The 20,761-nt window shown below is 42.9% G+C and overlaps 1 protein-coding gene across 1 annotated transcript in view; it reads left to right on the top strand.

Moving 5' to 3' along the window:
* LOC139380300 (contactin-associated protein-like 5) overlaps window positions 1–17,273 on the top strand; it is a 109,997-nt gene extending 92,724 nt beyond the window's left edge. Inside the window, exons 15-24 of the mRNA XM_071122887.1 lie at window positions 179–306; window positions 427–597; window positions 1,413–1,631; window positions 3,092–3,331; window positions 4,198–4,422; window positions 4,505–4,638; window positions 5,572–5,659; window positions 7,601–7,801; window positions 8,059–8,133; window positions 16,823–17,273. Of these exons, the coding sequence (XP_070978988.1) occupies window positions 179–306; window positions 427–597; window positions 1,413–1,631; window positions 3,092–3,331; window positions 4,198–4,422; window positions 4,505–4,638; window positions 5,572–5,659; window positions 7,601–7,801; window positions 8,059–8,133; window positions 16,823–17,064 (1,723 nt within the window). The 3' untranslated portion in view covers window positions 17,065–17,273. The remainder of the gene's footprint in view (window positions 1–178; window positions 307–426; window positions 598–1,412; window positions 1,632–3,091; window positions 3,332–4,197; window positions 4,423–4,504; window positions 4,639–5,571; window positions 5,660–7,600; window positions 7,802–8,058; window positions 8,134–16,822) is intronic.
* The last annotated feature ends 3,488 nt before the right edge of the window (window positions 17,274–20,761 follow it).

The following is a 20,761-nucleotide window of genomic DNA, read 5'->3' as shown; positions in this document are numbered from 1 at the left end:
TTTTAAACATTTATTCTCACCCTGTGTGCCCCCATGTAATTTTGCATTTGGGGAACCTAATTTGCATATCTCCTGAGATACAGTCCAGACCTTACTCTGAAGTTTCAATGCTGACTGAGGATTGGATTAGTTTATCTGTAGTGAAATTAAGAGGCTTCTCTCTCTCTGTTTATTGCAGGTCTAATGACACAGGAGTCCTCTCCTACAAAGAGCACTTACCAGTGAGTGAGATCGTGATTGGGGACACCAACAGAACTGGCTCTGAGGCGCTCTACAGAATCGGCCCGCTGCGTTGTTATGGCGACAGTAGGTGAACTGTTTTATTTTGTAACATTTTTATCTTACAGATGGTCCTTTTGAACAACATGCTGAGTAAATATTGACTGTGTTCAAACTTAGAAAATACGTGTATTTCCTGTTTTCTAGAGTCTGTGTGGAATGCAGCGTCCTTCTACCAGGAGTCATCCTACCTGCACTTCCCCACCCTCCAGGCAGAGCTCAGCGCTGACATCTCCTTCTACTTCAAGACCAGCGCTCCCTCAGGAGTCTTCCTGGAGAACGTGGGCCTCAAGGACTTCATCAGAGTGGAGCTCAGCTGTGAGTTTGTTAGGCGTACTCTCACGCACTCGCACACGCACGCACGCACGCACGTGCGCGCATGCGCACACACACACACACACACACACATCAGGATCCATTTGGAGGAGGCCAGTGGTTTGAAATCATAAATATTCTCTTTTCTGATGAAAGCACTTCCCAGCTACAGTAGCCTACATTTGACATGCAGTTAGAAAAATGTGCAAGATGTCACTCCTGACCTGCGCTGCATAATTTAATACTAATGACACACACAGTGCTCTGTTATCAAGCTGTCAAGCCTCTAATAACATTTTCCTTGGCAGCCATGTAAACAGCGGCTGTTGAAGAAAATAATGATCAAACTACATTGTGAATGTACTGGCTAGCACCGTCTTGAGTTCAAAATGAGTCTGTAAAAGCTTATCTTGAAGTCTTTCGTAATATTCCATTTGGAGCTCTGAAATAAGTGCAGCGTGTATGCATATATAATATGACTGTAAGGTACTGTGGGTGGTTGGATGGATGGATGGAGACGTAGGATGAGGTTGGGGGTGGAGGCTCACTTATTTGTATTTATTTTATTTGCATACAGGTGGATGCAGGCTTTTCATATTATATTCATTTGTGTATTGCACCTATAGCCCCCGTCTCCCCCCAACAAGAAAATAACAAATAGTGTAAAGATTTGGTCACAAATAAATCCTCTGAAGATCAATGCATCACATTGTATCTCATCGACATAGAACGAAATGGTGTCCCATAGAAAAGAGGAGTCTCAGATTCACTATTGACCTGAATGACTGTAAGCTTGTGTCCCCGTTCTGTTCCCCCAGCTCCGTTCGCAGTGACGTTCTCCTTTGATGTGGGAAACGGGCCGGTGGTCCTGGCCATTAAGTCCCACGTGCCCCTGAATGACAGGCAGTGGCACTATGTGAGGGCGGAGCGCAGCGTGAAGGAGGCCTCGCTGCAGGTGGACCAGCTGCCCCTGCGCTTCCTGGAAGCTCCATCTGAGGGACACCTCCGCCTCCGGCTCAACAGCCAGCTGTTTGTGGGTAGGACTGGCCTCATAGTCTCAGTTTCAACAGCCAGCTGTTTGTGGGTAGAACTGGCCTCATAGTCTCAGGCTCAACAGCCAGCTGTTTGTGGGTAGGACTGGCATCATAGTCTCAGTCTCAACAGCCAGCTGTTTGTGGGTAGGACTGGCCTCATAGTCTCAGTTTCAACAGCCAGCTGTTTGTGGGTAGGACTGGCCTCATAGTCTCAGGCTCAACAGCCAGCTGTTTGTGGGTAGGACTGGCCTCATAGTCTCAGTCTCATCAGCCAGCTGTGTGTTGGTAGAGCTGGCCTCATAGCCTCAGTCTCATCAGCCAGCTGTGTGTTGGTAGGGCTGGCCTCATAGTCTCAGTCTCATCAGCCAGCTGTGTGTTGGTAGGGCTGGCCTCATAGTCTCAGTCTCAACAGCCAGCTGTGTGTTGGTAGAGCTGGCCTCATAGCCTCAGTCTCATCAGCCAGCTGTGTGTTGGTAGGGCTGGCCTCATAGTCTCAGTCTCATCAGCCAGCTGTGTGTTGGTAGAGCTGGCCTCATAGCCTCAGTCTCATCAGCCAGCTGTGTGTTGGTAGGGCTGGCCTCATAGTCTCAGTCTCATCAACCAGCTGTGTGTTGGTAGGGCTGGCCTCATAGTCTCAGTCTCAACAGCCAGCTGTGTGTTGGTAGGGCTGGCCTCATAGTCTCAGTCTCAACAGCCAGGTAGGGTAGGGCTGGCCTCATAGTCAGTCTCATCAGCCAGCTGTGTGTTGGTAGGGCTAGGGTGAACAGCCCCTCTGTGGATTAATATGTACATAGAGCAGTTCTAAATGTGTTACCATATAAACCATATAAATGAGTTCTAACTAATGTAGTATTTTCAAATACAAAGCAAGTACTTTTATTTATGTGGCCTCTGTTTCAATCCCCGGCATCTCCACCATTGTTTGGCTCCCGAGTGGCGCAGCGGTTTAAGGCGCTGCATCTCAGTGCAAATGCCGTCACTGCAGTCCCTGATTGGAATCCAGGCTGCACATCCTGGAAGTTCCATTGGGTGGCGCACAATTGGCCCAGCGTCGTCCGGGTTTGGCCAGGGTAGGCCGTCATTGTAAATACGATTTGGTTCTTAACTGTTCAATCAACAAAATGTGTATTTGAATGGCTGTTAAAAAATAAATTATAATATAATTTTTTTTTTAAATATAAAAAAAATAAAAATAAATTGTCAACCAAATTGTATCTTTACAGGTCCAACGCTCTAACCACTAGGCTACCCTGCCGCCCCATACCTGAATACCTGAAATATTATTTGAACCCAGGTCTGGTTGTAACATTATAACAAGCATTATGAACTAGTAATACCTGTCGTCTCTCCTCCAGAGGGAACAGCAGCTAGTACTCAGTAGAATGTGATGCGTTATATACTAATTGTGTTATAACATTGTAATAAACATATGAACTAGTTATAACCTGTCGTCCCTCCTCCAGGGGGAACGGCGGCTAGGCAGAGGGGCTTCTTGGGTTGCATCAGAACTCTGACTATAAACGGTGTGACCTTTAACCTGGAGGAGCGGGCTAAGATGACCCCGGGGGTGAGCGCTGGCTGCCCCGGCCACTGCAGTGGCTCCAGCAGTCTCTGCCACAACAGCGGGAGGTGCATTGAGAAGAACAGCGGCTACGTCTGTGACTGCTCTCAGTCTGCCTATGGGGGACCCTCCTGCAAGGAAGGTGTGAAACGCATAGTAACTCCATCACAGAGGTTAAGGGGTTGATTTAGCTGTAATGTTGTTTCATCTATTCATTCTGATGCTGAATCTATGATTCTAACCTTTAACTTCAAGTGTACATACAAAACATGCACTTCCAGTTTGTATAGTATCATTTCTAAGAGCTGGGTGAAAAGTTCCCTCGCCAAGTGCAATCTGCTGCAGTCAGAAGAAGTTGATTAACATAGAGCTGTGTCACGACAGCCCTTTTACAGAAATCTAACATCGCTCAGAGGTGATGAAAACCTTGAATATTTAGTGTTTTCAAGTGAAATATTCGATGCCAGCAAAGATCTTAGGCCAAAGATCTTATCAAGATCTTATCCTCAGTCCTAATGTTCACTTGCTCTTGAAGTATTGAAGTAGAGGTGTTGAGATCAGTGGCAGAGTGCCGATTGGAGTCCATCTGAAGAAGAGATCAAAGAGGGATGAGATGAGATGACAGATCCTTCCTCCTCCGCTGTCTTTGGTCTGTCTCTGCTCTCACATTCACACTAATCTAGGCCTCCATTATCATGGAGCAGACAAGCCTGAAATATTCCACTGGTCTGAAATACAATAGTCTCACTTTGATCCAATCCCACTACCGTAGCATCTGGAACACAGAACTTAGACAACATTGTTATTTTTAGAAAACGTTTTTTTTTTAACTTTTAGATAGCCGTAAACATATTAGCAGAATGACAGATGCTATTTAAGTTGCTGCCTCTGGGGTAGTTACTATAGCATGATGGCTAGCAACAAGTAAGAGAGGACCAAATTGTGCTGGACTGTCACCCATGATAAAATGCATTACCTAACCCATGCTCTCTCTCCCTGTCCCTACAGAGGTGTCTGTGTCGTTTAACAGAGAGTCGTCGGTGACCTACACCTTCCAGGAGCCTTTCTCTGTGATGCAGAATAGGAGCTTCCAGGCCTCCAGTGTCTACAGAGGGAACAGCAGGGCCAGAGAGAACATGGCTTTCATCTTCATGACCACACAGAGCCCTGCCATGCTGCTCACTGTCAGCACCTTCAGCCAGCAGTACATAGCAGTCATCCTGGCACGCAACGGTAGGGACACGTCTAGGATTATCAAGGTAGGCTTCAACCCTTTGAATTCACGGTTTAACCCAGCATGTGTTGTGGTCTACAGGGAGTATCCAGATCTGGTACCATCTCCATGTGGACAGGAGGCCAGATGTGTTCAGTCCCAGACCCTCCAGCCTGGCAGACGGACACCTCCACCGTATCAGAATCCACCGTGAGGGAAAAGACGTCTACCTACAGGTGAGCATAAATATAAGGATAAATATGGGATTTTTACAACAAATGGGATTCCTACATTTGATGTATGAAATAGAAATGTAGGAACAGGGGAGAGAGAATAGGGTGAGGAGCAGGGGAGAGAGAATAGGGTGAGGAGCAGGGGAGAGAGAATAGGGTGAGGAGCAGGGGAGAGAGAAGAGGGTGAGGAGCAGGGGAGAGAGAATAGGGTGAGGAACAGTAGAGATTGAGGAGAGTGAGGAGCAGGGGAGAGAGAAGAGGGTGAGGAGCAGGGGAGAGAGAAGAGGGTGAGGAGTAGGGCGGTGAAGGGCAGGAGGGTGCGGAGTAGGGGGTGAAAAAGGTGAGGAGTAGGGGGTGAAGAGGGTGAGGAGTAGGACGGTGAGGAGCATGAGGGTGAGGAGTAGGGGGTGAAGAGGGTGAGGAGAAAGGGGTGAAGAGGGTGAGGAGTAGGGGGTGACGAGGGTGAGCAGTAGGGGGTGAAGAGGGTGAGGAGTAGGGCGGTGAAGAGGGTGAGAAGCAGGGGGTGAAGAGGGTGAGGAGCAGGGGGTGAAGAGGGTGAGGAGCAGGGGGTGAAGAGGGTGAGGAGCAGGGGGTGAAGAGGGTGAGGAGCAGGGGGTGAAGAGGGTGAGGAGCAGGGCGGTGAAGAGGGTGAGGAGCAGGGGGTGAAGAGGGTGAGGAGTAAGGGGTGAAGAGGGTGAGGAGCAGGGCGGTGAAAAGATTGAGGAGCAGGGCGGTGAAAAGATTGAGGAGTAGGGGGTGAAGAGTGTGAGGAGTAGGGGGTGAAGAGGGTGAGGAGTAGGGGGTGAAGAGGGTGAGGAGTAGGGGGTGAATAGGGTGAGGAGTAGGGGGTGTAGAGGAGGGCGGTGAAAAGGTTGAGGAGCAGGAGGGTTGTGTGTGTTCTTCACACCTCCATGTCCTTTTTTCCCTATCCACTAGATTGACAAGGACATGAACCTAAAGTACAGCCTGTCATCAGACACAGAGTTCATCTCCATCAAATCACTGACCTTGGGGAAGGTCACAGGTGAGCCCACCAGAGAAATTAGGACGTGTTTGTTGAGGTAGTTTGAAATGATTAAATGACTGGAGGCTACAGTCATGGTTTTTACTGTAAATGAACAGCGTACCACAGTGCAGGGCTTAGAAGAATCAGTCTTTGCAATTAAGGCAAAGCTTGTAAGCTGGAAGAGCTAGACGAGTCGTGTCTGTGATATAACTTGATATAGACAATCTAAGCACTAGATTTGGTCAAATAATCACTTCTCGCATCTGATATAGATTTGACAGGCTGATTCGGAGGGTTGTCAGCCACCCCACCAGGACATTGTATCTGTCTAATAATCTGTTTCACATATTGCACGCATCACACATCTTGGGAGTATTGTACTCAAGCTTATCACTTCACACATTAGTCAGGAGATAAAGGGAACTGTTAAGTAAACCAAGCGTCATTTGTCTAACACAGAGATTCACAATAGTTTAGGGAACGAGTAAATCTATGCTAATTGACAACATCATTTGCATTTCAAAACAAATGTATTCATTTTATCATTAAGGTACTGGGGATCTCCTATGGGATGAGGATGCATATATGTACGAATAGATGCTGTCTATACCTGTACATTATTTTGAGAAGAACACTGTTTTAAGACATTGATCGTTGACGATGTATTAGATATTTAGAAGGATTGAATCAAAATACTAAACATAGGCAGGCCTAAGCATCAATCATTTTAAATGATTTCCAATTTTTCATCAAACTCATGAAAAGTCACGAAAGTAAAGTTAAACACGCAAAATCTAAACCACATTATGGATGCTAAATCTGGGTTGTTGTATACAGGACAAAACATCCATTCCCTCTAGAGTATGCCTGTTCTATCTTTCACACATACTGTATTCATATGACTCCAGCACAGCACAACAGCATCCACTACTTACAACGTGTTTTCTGCAGGATGAAAGGAAATGCATTCTTGGCTGGGTTATGTCTCCTAGGGATCTATTAAGTCAAAAGGAATGCTGCAGCACCACAAACAAAGACCAATGATGAACATGGTGGCGATGATCATCGCTAAACTTTTTTGGGGTCAATTACACTACTTCCTGTACAGTAAATTGCCCCCTATGGGAAGTATGGTAATTATAGATTTCAAACCAATTAGATACAATATTACTTTAAAGGGACGAAGCTGTTGAATGTTGACCCTCGTGGTCTGATTGGCTCCATTATATTTAAATATCTAATATCTTTAGACAAATTACAAGCACACACTGATCTCTCTTGTATCTTATGCCCATCTACTCTTGTCCTTAACACAAATCAAAATAGCAAATTGCTTTCAGAGCTCGTATCTCTGATTTAATGATATTCAAGTGCTCTAAGCAGCCAGCAATCCTATTTGGCAGTTGTTATGATTCATTTACTGCAAATGCTGAGAAATCTTTAAAATAATTTATTGTCCTCGACTAACCTGTACCCTCCAGCACATTGACTCGGTACCCCCTGTACATAGCCTCGTTATCGTTATTTTATTGTTATTTTTTGTTTTTTTTACTTTAGTTTATTTAGTAAATATTTTCTTAACTTATTTTTATTAAAACTGCACTGTTGGAATACCTGTTGTATTCAGCGCATGTGAACAAATAAACTTTGAATTTGATTTTAGTGGAGCTCTAATTGGATTTGTATAGAGTTCATATGTATTTACAGACTGTCTCATTGAACACAACAAGCAGGGACAATTGACATACAGTCTCAAGAGGGCCTGTTCAGTGGTTCATGCTATCTCACATTGACAAAGAGAGAGATTGCTTTGAGGGATGCTATCCAACATGTGCATTAGTCAAGGTGAGATACTGATGTCATTGTGGTCGTCGGTGGACGTTGGATTGCTTTATTACCATTCTGATTAATCAGGTAAATCTGTGAGTTTGATTAGTACCTTCCTTGTTGTTTACATAGTTGACACTATGGATGAGGAAGTGATGCAGGCAGGATCTAAGGGCTTCATTGGCTGCCTGTCCTCAGTCCAGTTCAATCACATGGCTCCACTGAAGGCAGCGCTACTGAACCGTGCCAGCTCATTGGTCAGCGTACGGGGTCACTTGGTGGAGTCTAACTGTGGTGCGCTGGCTGACTCAACAATATTTCACTCTCAATCAGGTGAGGAATGTAGAATGTATTCAGAATATACTGTATTTCTGTGGACGATGTCGTCTAACATTTTAATATTGTACACTGTCAACACCGAAGCCGGGATAGAGTTTTCAGTCTACAGATTCTACCATTGTCACAATGACGGTTCCCAAGGGAACGTTGCTCATTGTTTTATGTCGGTCCCCTGTCCTCAAACAAATGACAGATCAATGATGTAATACATTCCTCATGATGTCACCGCACTCTCTTCCCTCTCCCGGTAGATCATTCAGAGACAGTCGGCAGAGGCAGGGGGCCATTAAGGAACGCTTCACAAAGCAACTATGCGGTAATTGGAGGTGAGATTTCCAATTCAGAGTTGTTAAAGTGCTCAATTGCCAAAGTCAGTGTCCTGTGAAATGAGCCCCGGCTATCTCTGCCTCTTGCTCTCTCCTCAGACGTTTTCTTGGAATAATGTGTGTCTGTCAAGACAGGATAACATGCCACAATTTAGACATTTCCAGCACTGGAGAGACTTCCAAAGTAATTACCCAGAAGGGCTGTTATTTGCACTGTAAAGTAAGTCTAGGTCCAAAAGGCTTATTAACAGCTTCTACCCCCAAGCCATAAGACTGCTGAACAGTTAATCAAATGGCCACTCAGACTATTTACATTGATGCCCCTTTATTTTTACACTGCTGCTACTCTCTGTTCCTTATCTATGCATAGTCACTTTACAAATGACCTCGACTAACCTGTACCCCTGCACATTAACTCAGTACCGGTACCCCCTTTATATAGCCTCGTTATTGGTATGTATATATCTTGTTACTTTATTTATTTATTTATTACTTTAGTTTATTTATTAAATATTTTCTTAACTCTTTCTTGAACTGCATTGTTGGTTAAGGGCTTGTAAGTAAGCATTTCACGGGTAAAGTCTACTACACCTGTTGTATTCGGCGCATGTGACAAATACAATTTGATTTGATTTAAAAGGTCTTATGAATTGACTTTAAGTCAGATATGTTTGTAGATAATGAAGCTAATGGATAAAAAAAGGGGAAAATGAAGACCGAATACCATTCCTAATTAAATTCGGGAACGCTTTATTTGACACCTAGTGTCATAATATGTCATAACCTGTCGTAATATGTCATAACCTGTCGTAATATGTCATAACCTGTCGTAATATGGTCATAACCTGTCGTAATATGTCATAACCTGTCGTAATATGGTCATGACACATATTTAGATCTGTTGTGACATATACTGCATTATTTTATGGCTGGTTATGACACCTACATAAGAGTGTCAAAACCCACAAAACCTACCACACAAGGCAAAACAATCCATTACACCATTGTCTACTTGTAAACAGTATGTTTATCTTATAGAACTTTTTCTGTTATTGACCATATTAAGTTATCATTGTAATTGCGCACACATTTATGTCAGACATGCACATACCCCAATGCTCTGTTGCTGATGACCGGGATGAATGCAGGAGCAGATTTCAGGAGCAGGACAAGACACCCTTTTTGTGACATTAGGGCATGTACGTGATAGGTCCATCTGGCTTATATGATTATGATGGTCATAATGCTTCATGATAGTGTCATAAAGTGTGTTTTCTACAAGTTTTTCAAAATACAATGAAAAAAAAACATGACTGTAAAGAATGAATTACAACATCAAGGACTTAACTCCTAAATTGTATTATTGTATTTCTTTTCATTTGAAAGTTTGCTTCTGCAGCCTCCTTCAAGGTCTTCACCTCCACTCCTGGATGCAATACTTTCTCTGAAAAATATAAGTAAAGACAGAAATCAGAATAGAGTATGCTACAATGCAGTGACACCACTAAAGAAAGCTGAAAACCTAAAACGTTATACCAAATATATTATGGCAATAGCAAACACTTTCACACATTATCAAATACATTACAATCCAGTTTTCTCAATGTTTTCATAACATAGCTAAAGCTAGCTGTCAACTATTCATGTAGCTAGCTAGCTAACAGTTAGCTACCATCTAGTTAAGTGGTCACCAACGGATCAATCACGATTGACTGGTTGAGCTCCAAGGCATTCCTTGTCGATTGCCAAACATTTCTGTGAAAACCCAAAGATAAGCCTTGCGTTCCTATTTCTTTTAATTTGTGTCGTGCCGGGTATAAAACGTGTTCCCGTTTTGAACCATCTCATATGTCTCAAGGCACAAACTCAGCCTTCCCGTTGGGGAGCAATTCAAGTGGACTATAGGCCTACCACTGGCCAATCGGATGGCTCAGATGATTGTGTCTGCAGTAACGTAGCAGGCGTTTAAAAGAAAGCTACAGCAAAGTTGATGTTGTGAGATTTCTAAACTTTTAGAGAGAGACTGTCAACAATTACAACAAAGAGCTGCTGTTTCTATGAGTGAGTTCATGTTTACGTTTTTATTCAGCACTGTCAACACTTTCTATTCAACACTTTTATAAGCCATAAAAATCTACCTTCACACTACTTCCACTTGCACTACAACAAGCACTGCAGCTGCAATGAATGAGTTGGAAAGTGTATTGATGAGCTTGCGTTATTTTTAGCAGCTTTGGTATTTTTTCTGATCATAGGAGAAACAACATGAATTTGTGCATGAAGCAAAAATAATACAGTACAACTCTAGTTTTGTTAACAGCTGGAAGATGGTGTCCCTATTTGGTCATTGAGGAAAGGGAGAGCAAAGGGTGTTGAGAGGCGGACCCTGCTGGCTTCTTCCTCCGCTGAGACTGACCATCAGATAAAGGCTCCATCAGCGCGTAAATGTATGCTCACCTAGGGCTGTGGTGGTCATGCAAATAACTGTGGTAATTGACAATTAATTAACATCAACATAAACAATTTGACATGCACTTGATAATATTCCCACCCATCAAGATGAATTTGTATTTATAATGGCCCACAAAAAAACATAATCCGTAGCCTGCAATCGAATAGGGATGTTACGTGTGGTTACCTCTTTAATATGTAAGCATAGGCAGTGTGTCCATAATGCTAGGGGAAGCTAAACTTCTGCTAATGTAAATTCATTTAAATTGCCAAAATTATATAGCCTAATTAGCTTTCTCCTGTCTACACAGAAATAAATAAAAAAATAAAAAATGTGGCTACTAAAGCATGATTTGGCCACAGAGGATCATTAGCTTCTTCTTTGTTTTATTAAATCGTATTGCCTACAGTCAGAAGGAAAGACGGTGCACGCAATTTGGGGAGATTATTGTTGCGACTGTCTGTGAAAAGTAGAGGACAAGCCAGGCATATTGAAATATTTCAAAATACAATCTCAGGGAAACCTAGTTTGGAAATCAAATGGTTATTGCTATAAAGAGAGGAAAATGAAAACCTAATCTTTCTGTTATCAAAATCTTATTTGCACCAGCAGAGAGCATTGGCAATATCTCCGCTGAGTGTGGCACTGTGCATATTCACTACTTATCATTGTTGGGTCAGTGCTACTTAAAAGTTTGTTTTTTGACAATAATTTCCTATTATATTATATTTGTGTCTCCCCTTCTTGTAGGCCTATTATATGGACAGCGTTGTTTTTATTGATCTGCTTGTCAGTGTCAGCAGCGTAGGCTTCCCTGTAATGTGTCATATTAAAAAAGATTCTGCTAATGTCTCCAGGTATATAAAATGTTGTGGTACTCCATGAAATGGGGTTATGAAAGGCCACATTTTTCCAATGCAAATAAAGAAGAAACGTATCTGTGTCACGATCGTTAGAATAACTGGACCCCAAAGCTCGGCGTGATCTGGGTTCCACATCTTTTTATTACTAGGTGAAACTTACAGCAAAACAAAACAATAAATACCAAAACGAAACGTGAAGCTGCTATAGTGCTCACAGGCAATGTCAAGATCCCACAAAGGGGAAATGGCTGCCTAAAGCTGCCTCTGATTGGGAACCATACCAGGCCGACATAGAAATATAATGACCTAGATGACCCACCCTCGTCACACCTCAACCTAACCAACATAGAGAATAAAAGCTCTCCATGGTCAGGGCGTGACAATCTGATACATAGCCTAGGCCTACTCTACGCTACATGCCTCATCCATGTTTTTTTTGCGAACAGTGAATGATTTATATTATTAGCCTAAATTATGACTATGCAATCTACTCATCACATGACGAATAGTAGACTATCTTACATAAGTCTGCAAATGCGATGATGCATAGATTGCTTTATTATCAAGGCAAAAAAAATTTTTTAAATGTTTGTTTTAACACGTTGTAAAGCGGATTAATGTGCTTCATTTTAAGAATTGAGCAAGAAATACAGGGGGGCATGATCATTCTGTAATCCTCTTTTAAATAGTGTCCAGCCAAAACTCTTCTGTTTATTATTACGGGTAATTATATACTGTAAGCCATATGGACCTATCACGTACATGACCACATGTCAGTCATAAGTCCCAACAAGGGTGTTTTGTCCTGCTCCGATATTCATCCCCGTCAACACAGCACTGGGCTAGGCACATGTTTGACATCAGTGTGTGTACAAATACAATGGTAATAAAATGGCCCGTTTTGAGAAATGTTATATAACATACTATTTATAGGTAGAATGGAATGGTTTGCCTTGCGTGGTAGGATTTGTGGGCTTTGACACTCTTATGTAAGTGTCATAAGCAGCCATAAAATATTGCAATATGTCACAACACGTCTAAATGTGTGTCATGACCATATCATGACAGCGTTATGACAGATTATGTCAGCTCTTATGAAATATTATGACATGGTTATGACCGTGTCATAACGTGTTCTGACACTAGGTGCCAAATAAAGTGTTACCGTAAATTCTTTAAGTGTAAGAATCATATTTGGCAAGGGATTTTAAGTTTTAGCTCACAATTATCTCAGTGCCAGTTAAATTCATATGAACTTTTTCTGAGTCTAAACAGCTAAATTAATAAATACTTAATAAATAATATAGAAATCTGTCAAATCCTCACAACTGAAAGAACTTCCTCTGTAGTCCACTAAAGAACTTCCTCTGTAGTCCACTAAAGAACTTCCTCTGTAGTCCACTAAAGAACTTCCTCTGTAGTCCACTAAAGAACTTCAAATCAAAATCAAATCAAAATCAAATCAAATCAAATCAAATTTTATTTGTCACACATACACATGGTTAGCAGATGTTAATGTGAGTGTAGCGAAATGCTTGTGCTTCTAGTTCCGACAATGCAGTAATAACAAGTAATCTAACTAACAATTCCAAAACTACTGTCTTGTACACAGTGTAAGGGGATAAAGAATATGTACATAAGGATATATGAATGAGTGATGGTACAGAGCAGCATAGGCAAGATACAGTAGATGGTATCGAGTACAGTATGTACAAATGAGATGAGTATGTAAACAAAGTGGCATAGTTTAAAGTGGCTAGTGATACATGTATTACATAAGGATACAGTCGATGATATAGAGTACAGTATATACGTATGCATATGAGATGAATAATGTAGGGTAAGTAACATTATATAAGGTAGCATTGTTTAAAGTGGCTAGTGATATATTTACATCATTTCCCATCAATTCCCATTATTAAAGTGGCTGGAGTTGAGTCAGTGTCAGTGTGTTGGCAGCAGCCACTCAGTGTTAGTGGTGGCTGTTTAACAGTCTGATGGCCTTGAGATAGAAGCTGTTTTTCAGTCTCTCGGTCCCAGCTTTGATGCACCTGTACTGACCTCGCCTTCTGGATGATAGCGGGGTGAACAGGCAGTGGCTCGGGTGGTTGATGTCCTTGATGATCTTTATGGCCTTCCTGTGACATCGGGTGGTGTAGGTGTCCTGGAGGGCAGGTAGTTTGCCCCCGGTGATGCGTTGTGCAGACCTCACTACCCTCTGGAGAGCCTTACGGTTGAGGGCGGTGCAGTTGCCGTACCAGGCGGTGATACAGCCCGCCAGGATGCTCTCGATTGTGCATCTGTAGAAGTTTGTGAGTGCTTTTGGTGACAAGCCGAATTTCTTCAGCCTCCTGAGGTTGAAGAGGCGCTGCTGCGCCTTCTTCACGATGCTGTCTGTGTGAGTGGACCAATTCAGTTTGTCTGTGATGTGTATGCCGAGGAACTTAAAACTTGCTACCCTCTCCACTACTGTTCCATCGATGTGGATAGGGGGGTGTTCCCTCTGCTGTTTCCTGAAGTCCACAATCATCTCCTTAGTTTTGTTGACGTTGAGTGTGAGGTTATTTTCCTGACACCACACTCCGAGGGCCCTCACCTCCTCTCTGTAGGCCGTCTCGTCGTTGTTGGTAATCAAGCCTACCACTGTTGTGTCGTCCGCAAACTTGATGATTGAGTTGGAGGCGTGCGTGGCCACACAGTCGTGGGTGAACAGGGAGTACAGGAGAGGGCTCAGAACGCACCCTTGTGGGGCCCCAGTGTTGAGGATCAGCGGGGAGGAGATGTTGTTGCCTACCCTCACCACCTGGGGGCGGCCCGTCAGGAAGTCCAGTACCCAGTTGCACAGGGCGGGGTCGAGACCCAGGGTCTCGAGCTTGATGACGAGCTTTGAGGGTACTATGGTGTTGAATGCCGAGCTGTAGTCGATGAACAGCATTCTCACATAGGTATTCCTCTTGTCCAGATGGGTTAGGGCAGTGTGCAGTGTGGTTGAGATTGCATCATCTGTGGACCTATTTGGGCGGTAAGCAAATTGGAGTGGGTCTAGGGTGTCAGGTAGGGTGGAGGTGATATGGTCCTTGACTAGTCTCTCAAAGCACTTCATGATGACGGATGTGAGTGCTACGGGGCGGTAGTCGTTTAGCTCAGTTACCTTAGCTTTCTTGGGAACAGGAACAATGGTGGCCCTCTTGAAGCATGTGGGAACAGCAGACTGGTATAGGGATTGATTGAATATGTCCGTAAACACACCGACCAGCTGGTCTGCGCATGCTCTGAGGGCGCGGCTGGGGATGCCGTCTGGGCCTGCAGCCTTGCGAGGGTTAACACGTTTAAATGTCTTACTCACCTCGGCTGCAGTGAAGGAGAGACCGCATGTTTTCGTTGCAGGCCGTGTCAGAGGCACTGTATTGTCCTCAAAGCGGGCAAAAAAGTTATTTAGTCTGCCTGGGAGCAAGACATCCTGGTCCGTGACTGGGCTGGATTTCTTCCTGTAGTCCGTGATTGACTGTAGACCCTGCCACATGCCTCTTGTGTCTGAGCCGTTGAATTGAGATTCTACTTTGTCTCTGTACTGGCGCTTAGCTTGTTTGATAGCCTTGCGGAGGGAATAGCTGCACTGTTTGTATTCGGTCATGTTACCAGACACCTTGCCCTGATTAAAAGCAGTGGTTCGCGCTTTCAGTTTCACACGAATGCTGCCATCAATCCACGGTTTCTGGTTAGGGAATGTTTTAATCGTTGCTATGGGAACGACATCTTCAACGCACGTTCTAATGAACTCGCACACCGAATCAGCGTATTCGTCAATGTTGTTATCTGACGCAATACGAAACATCTCCCAGTCCACGTGATGGAAGCAGTCTTGGAGTGTGGAGTCAGCTTGGTCGGACCAGCGTTGGACAGACCTCAGCGTGGGAGCCTCTTGTTTTAGTTTCTGTCTGTAGGAAGGGATCAACAAAATGGAGTCGTGGTCAGCTTTTCCGAAAGGGGGGCGGGGCAGGGCCTTATATGCGTCGCGGAAGTTAGAGTAACAATGATCCAAGGTCTTTCCACCCCTGGTTGCGCAATCGATATGCTGATAAAATTTAGGGAGTCTTGTTTTCAGATTAGCCTTGTTAAAATCCCCAGCTACAATGAATGCAGCCTCCGGATAAATCGTTTCCAGTTTGCAGAGAGTTAAATAAAGTTCGTTCAGAGCCATCGATGTGTCTGCTTGGGGGGGGATATATACGGCTGTGATTATAATCGAAGAGAATTCTCTTGGTAGATAATGCGGTCTACATTTGATTGTGAGGAATTCTAAATCAGGTGAACAGAAGGATTTGAGTTCCTGTATGTTTCTTTCATCACACCATGTCACGTTGGCCATGAGGCATACGCCCCCGCCCCTCTTCTTACCAGAAAGATGTTTGTTTCTGTCAGCGCGATGCGTGGAGAAACCCGTTGGCTGCACCGCTTCGGATAGAGTCTCTCCAGTGAGCCATATTTCAGTGAAGCAAAGGACGTTACAGTCTCTGATGTCCCTCTGGAATGCTACCCTTGCTCGGATTTCATCAACCTTGTTGTCAAGAGACTGGACATTGGCAAGAAGAATGCTAGGGAGTGGTGTGCGGTGTGCCCGTCTCCGGAGTCTGACCAGAAGACCGCCTCGTTTCCCTCTCTTTCGGAGTCGTTTTTTTGGGTCGCTGCATAGGATCCACTCCGTTGTCCTGTTTGTAAGGCAGAACACAGGGTCCGCGTCGCGAAAAACATATTCTTGGTCGTACTGATGGTGAGTTGACGCTGATCTTATATTCAGTAGTTCTTCTCGACTGTATGTAATGAAACCTAAGATGACCTGGGGTACTAATGTAAGAAATAACACGTAAAAAAACAAAAAACTGCATAGTTTCCTAGGAACGCGAAGCGAGGCGGCCATCTCTGTCGGCGCCGGCCACTAAAGAACTTATTATATAGTCCACTAAAGAACTTATTATATAGTCCACTAAAGAACTTATTATATAGTCCACTAAATAACTTATTATATAGTCCACTAAAGAACTTATTATATAGTCCACTAAAGAACTTATTATATAGTCCACTAAAGAACTTATTATATAGTCCACTAAAGAACTTATTATATAGTCCACTAAAGAACTTATTATATAGTCCACTAAAGAACTTATTATATAGTCCACTAAAGAACTTATTATATAGTCCACTAAAGAACTTATTATATAGTCCACTAAAGACCTTATTATATAGTCCACTAAAGAACTTATTATATAGTCCACTAAAGAACTTATTATATAGTCCACTAAAGAACTTATTATATAGTCCACTAAAGAACTTATTCTGTAGTCCAATAAAGATGGCTTCCTTTGCTCCCCCGCAGGTGTGGTGTCAGCAGTAGTCTTCATCAGTCTGTGTGTAGTGGCCGTGATGACCCGTTTCCTGTACCAGCACTGGCAGGCCCGGAGAGACGCCAGCGTCAAGGAGAAGGAGCACCGGACTAACCTGGAAACAGCCTACCGGAGAGAAGCAGCCTACCGTGCAGAACCAGCCTACCGGACAGAGTTCCACCTCCATGACAGTCATAGCTCCACCCTCAATGACAACAGGGAGTACTACATCTGAACACCTGTGTCCCAGTCCCCTGGTCATCAGGGAAGGCCTCTCCTCTGAAAGTGGATTGGGAGGTGGAGATGTCACTGCAGAATTCCGGACAAGAAAATGGCCAAGAGTCTGAGCCCAGAACCCTTCTCCAGGGATTCTGCTCGGGAATTTGCCCACTGTCCGATTATTACAAAACATGTATGTAGTGGACTACACGTTTAGCAGGTGTTTAGGGCTGTAGGTGTATCATGTGGTCGGTAAAACTGCCAGACAATATGGAGCGAATATGCAGGTGTGTTTTCGGAACAATCTCTCAACCAGCAGAGGAAAGGACCGAGACAAAGAAGGAAAGGAACCATGAGAACATTGAATGTCACCTGTCACACCGTCTGAATGTGTCGTACAAACTCCTGAAGACATCATTCTTCTTGTGACCCCCAATAATCTTCAAGATGTTCCACATCGTTCTGTGGAACGTCCTAAATGACATCTGAAAGATGTAGGTCAAGCATGTAAGTGAACCGTAAACTCTGCCGTGTGGCAATGACCGAACATTGAAATGAGAGAATGAAAGAATGAAGGACTTTACGGCCTTCTTTTAGAGTGCCTCTTCATGTTGTTTTAACCTCCTTTTTTCTAAACCCTTTAGATCTTTGTTTAAATGAATTAGTGTTCATTTGTGTTTCCTTTATGTGCTAAGGGAATCATAGATCTGAACATGAACCACCTGTACTGTAATCATCATCTGTTCAAGTCTATTCCAAATGGATGGTGTAATTCGGTGTATTACACAATGCTGTAATTTATCTAAGTAATGTTTCAAAGATGGATAATGCTCAAAGGTGAAACATTTAGCTGTAAAGTAGAAAGATGAGTATGTTCCGCCAGGTAAAGTCACTGATGTATATGTTTCACACAACAACAACAAAAAGACTAAACATAACAGCCTGATAGGACCAGATCCTATCCTTTTAGAGAAATGCCTGTGACTGGAATTTACCTTAACATATCTGCCATTTTAATCAATGTATGGTTGTGATAAAGTTCAAGTCACAAAGGTGTGTATGAAGAGAGGATCTCTAATCAGATTTTTCTGATTATAACAATATTTGAAATGTATTTACCTTAACTTCTTTGTTGTGTATAGTTGCAGTTGTACAGATATATTGTATAGATGTATATTTATTAATAAATTGAAGACTTTATTAATTATATGTTGTAACGTGGCTTATTCCCATTCCTTGTAATAGTTCAGTTGACTGTGATGTCAATTAAAATTCTGCAAGTCAATCTGATCTTCCCAAAATATAGTAACTTACATTTAAAATGTGTTGATTGTAAAAATCAATGTCCAATGCATGATTTAAAATGCCCTGTGTCCTCATCTAAACTCTCGTGATCCTCCAGGCAAATTCACATGCTCAATAGAGGTATGATACAGTCAGTTGGAAATAGAACAATACAATGAGTCATCTTAAATGTCACTGTGGATGTAAAAGAATCCCTATTTCAAACCCCACTCTATTGATGCACCAACCTTAAAAATACATCACTTTCTCTTTCGAAGAGCGGGGATAGAGTGCGGTCTGAAACCATAGAATACTCACCTGACTTTTGACTACTAGTTCGGCAGCGTCTGACACTCTTTCAGCGCGGGGGAAGCACGCCTCTGTTTCATGCAGAGAACCAGAGCAGTTATTCTACTTTCGGGAGAAATGGTATTGCATGTTAATATACGCTGAATAAAAACATAAACGCAACATGTACAGTGTTGGTCCCACATTTCATGAACGTGGGACGCACAATAAGCTTATTTCTCCAATTTTGTGCACAAATTTGTTTACATCCCTGATAGCAACCATTTCTCCTTTGCCAATATCATCCATCCACCTGACAGGTGTGGCATATCAAGAAGATGATTAAACAGCTTGAACATTACACAGTTGCACCTTGTACTGGTGACAATAAAAGGCTACTTTTAAAATGTGAAGTTTTGTCACACAACACTGTGCCACAGATGTCTCAAGTTTTCAGGGAGTATTCAATTGACATGCTGATTGCAAAAATGTCCACCAGAGCTGTTATCAGAGAATTTTATGTTAATTCCTCTACCATAATCTGCCTCCAATGTCGTTTTAGAGAATTTGGCTGTACGCCCAACCGGCCTCAAAACCGCAGTCCCACGTGTATGGCGCCGTGTGGGTGAGTGGCTTGTTGATATCAACGTTGTGAACAGAGTGACCCATGGTCGTGGTGGAGTTATGGTTTGGGCAGGTGTAAGCAATAATAAAAAAAAATGTATGTACCTTTATTTAACTAGGCAAATTCAGTGGCACAGCTGTCTAAGGCACTGCATCTCAGTGCTAGAAGTGTTTTTAAAGGTAAATGTGACCAACAGATGCATATCTGTATTCCCAGTCATGTGAAGTCCATAGATTAGGGCCTAATGAGTTTATTTCAATTGACTGATTTCCTTATTTGAACTGTAACTCAGGAAAATATTTGAAATTGTTGCATGTTGCGTTTATATTTTTGTTCAGTATATGTTAATTGCATGCACATAAAGGTTGATTCACAACCACACCCGCAACAGAAGCCCAATTTGGGCCTTGGATTTGCAGGTGGAGGACTTCTGTGAGGAGAGGAGCAGCTCTACTACTTTAAGGAGATATCTGAAACACACTTTCCAAATGCTGACTACACCAGGCACGTGCTTGCGTCCACCTGATTTTGTCCATCCTCACCAGATGGAATTATGACACGCAGGTTTTAATATAAAAACCAACTGTGAACAAACTATATTAATTCGGGAGCAGGTCGAAACAGGCATGAAACATTCATGGACATTTAGCTCGCTAGCTATTGCTAGTTAGTTTCTCCTGGGAGATGGGTAGTCGCGTAGACACGCGTACAGTATGGTCCTCTTTGTATATATGTTTCTCTACTCCAATGATGAATTCACAGATAAAAAGGGTAACCTAGTTAGTTATCTTTAATTATTCTCACCTTCTTGGTCTTTCAAGTATTAACGTGGGTCTGTGTCTTCCTGATATCCAATAGAGGACTTGCAGCGTGCAGAACGGCTTAAACAGAACCAAGTTATATTTTAGCTCCTAGATACACAGATACTCAATCACATGTGAGCAGTGTGGGTGAAATTATTGAATAAGTTTGTTTTTTTAAAGAATGCAATGCTTTCCGGTGAGGTTTGCATGGGCTACCCAATATTCATCACAGAATAGGCTATCCAATTATTTCAGATATTGCAGAAAGGCTTTAATTAGACTTTTTGTGATTCCTTAGTAAAAGGGAGTTCTGGAATCAGAAGACATGTTACGTTAACCAAGACACATTAAACCAATAATAGTCACTGTTTCAAACATTAACTTCAGCGCTGCACAGGTGCTTGAATCGTCTTTTGTCTTTTTAGTGAAATAAACATTGTGGTTTTTGTAATGTTGTGGTTTCTTTGACATTGAGGTTTTTTGTTACCTTTATTTAACTAGGCAAGTCAGTTAAGAACAAATTCTTATTTTCAATGACGGCCTAGGAACAGTGGGTTAACAGCCTGTTCAGGGACAGAACGACAGATTTGTACCTTGTCAGCTCGGGGATTTGAACTTGCAACCTTCCGGTTACTAGCCCAACGCTTGAACCACTAGGCTACCCTGCCGCCCCGCTCTGCATGAATCTGAAGAATAACTTGTAGTAGGCATGA

Source organism: Oncorhynchus clarkii, chromosome 22, assembly GCF_045791955.1.
Source record: "Oncorhynchus clarkii lewisi isolate Uvic-CL-2024 chromosome 22, UVic_Ocla_1.0, whole genome shotgun sequence".
Taxonomy (NCBI): Eukaryota; Metazoa; Chordata; class Actinopteri; order Salmoniformes; family Salmonidae; genus Oncorhynchus; species Oncorhynchus clarkii.
This window is presented reverse-complemented; position numbering and strand designations above follow the sequence as displayed.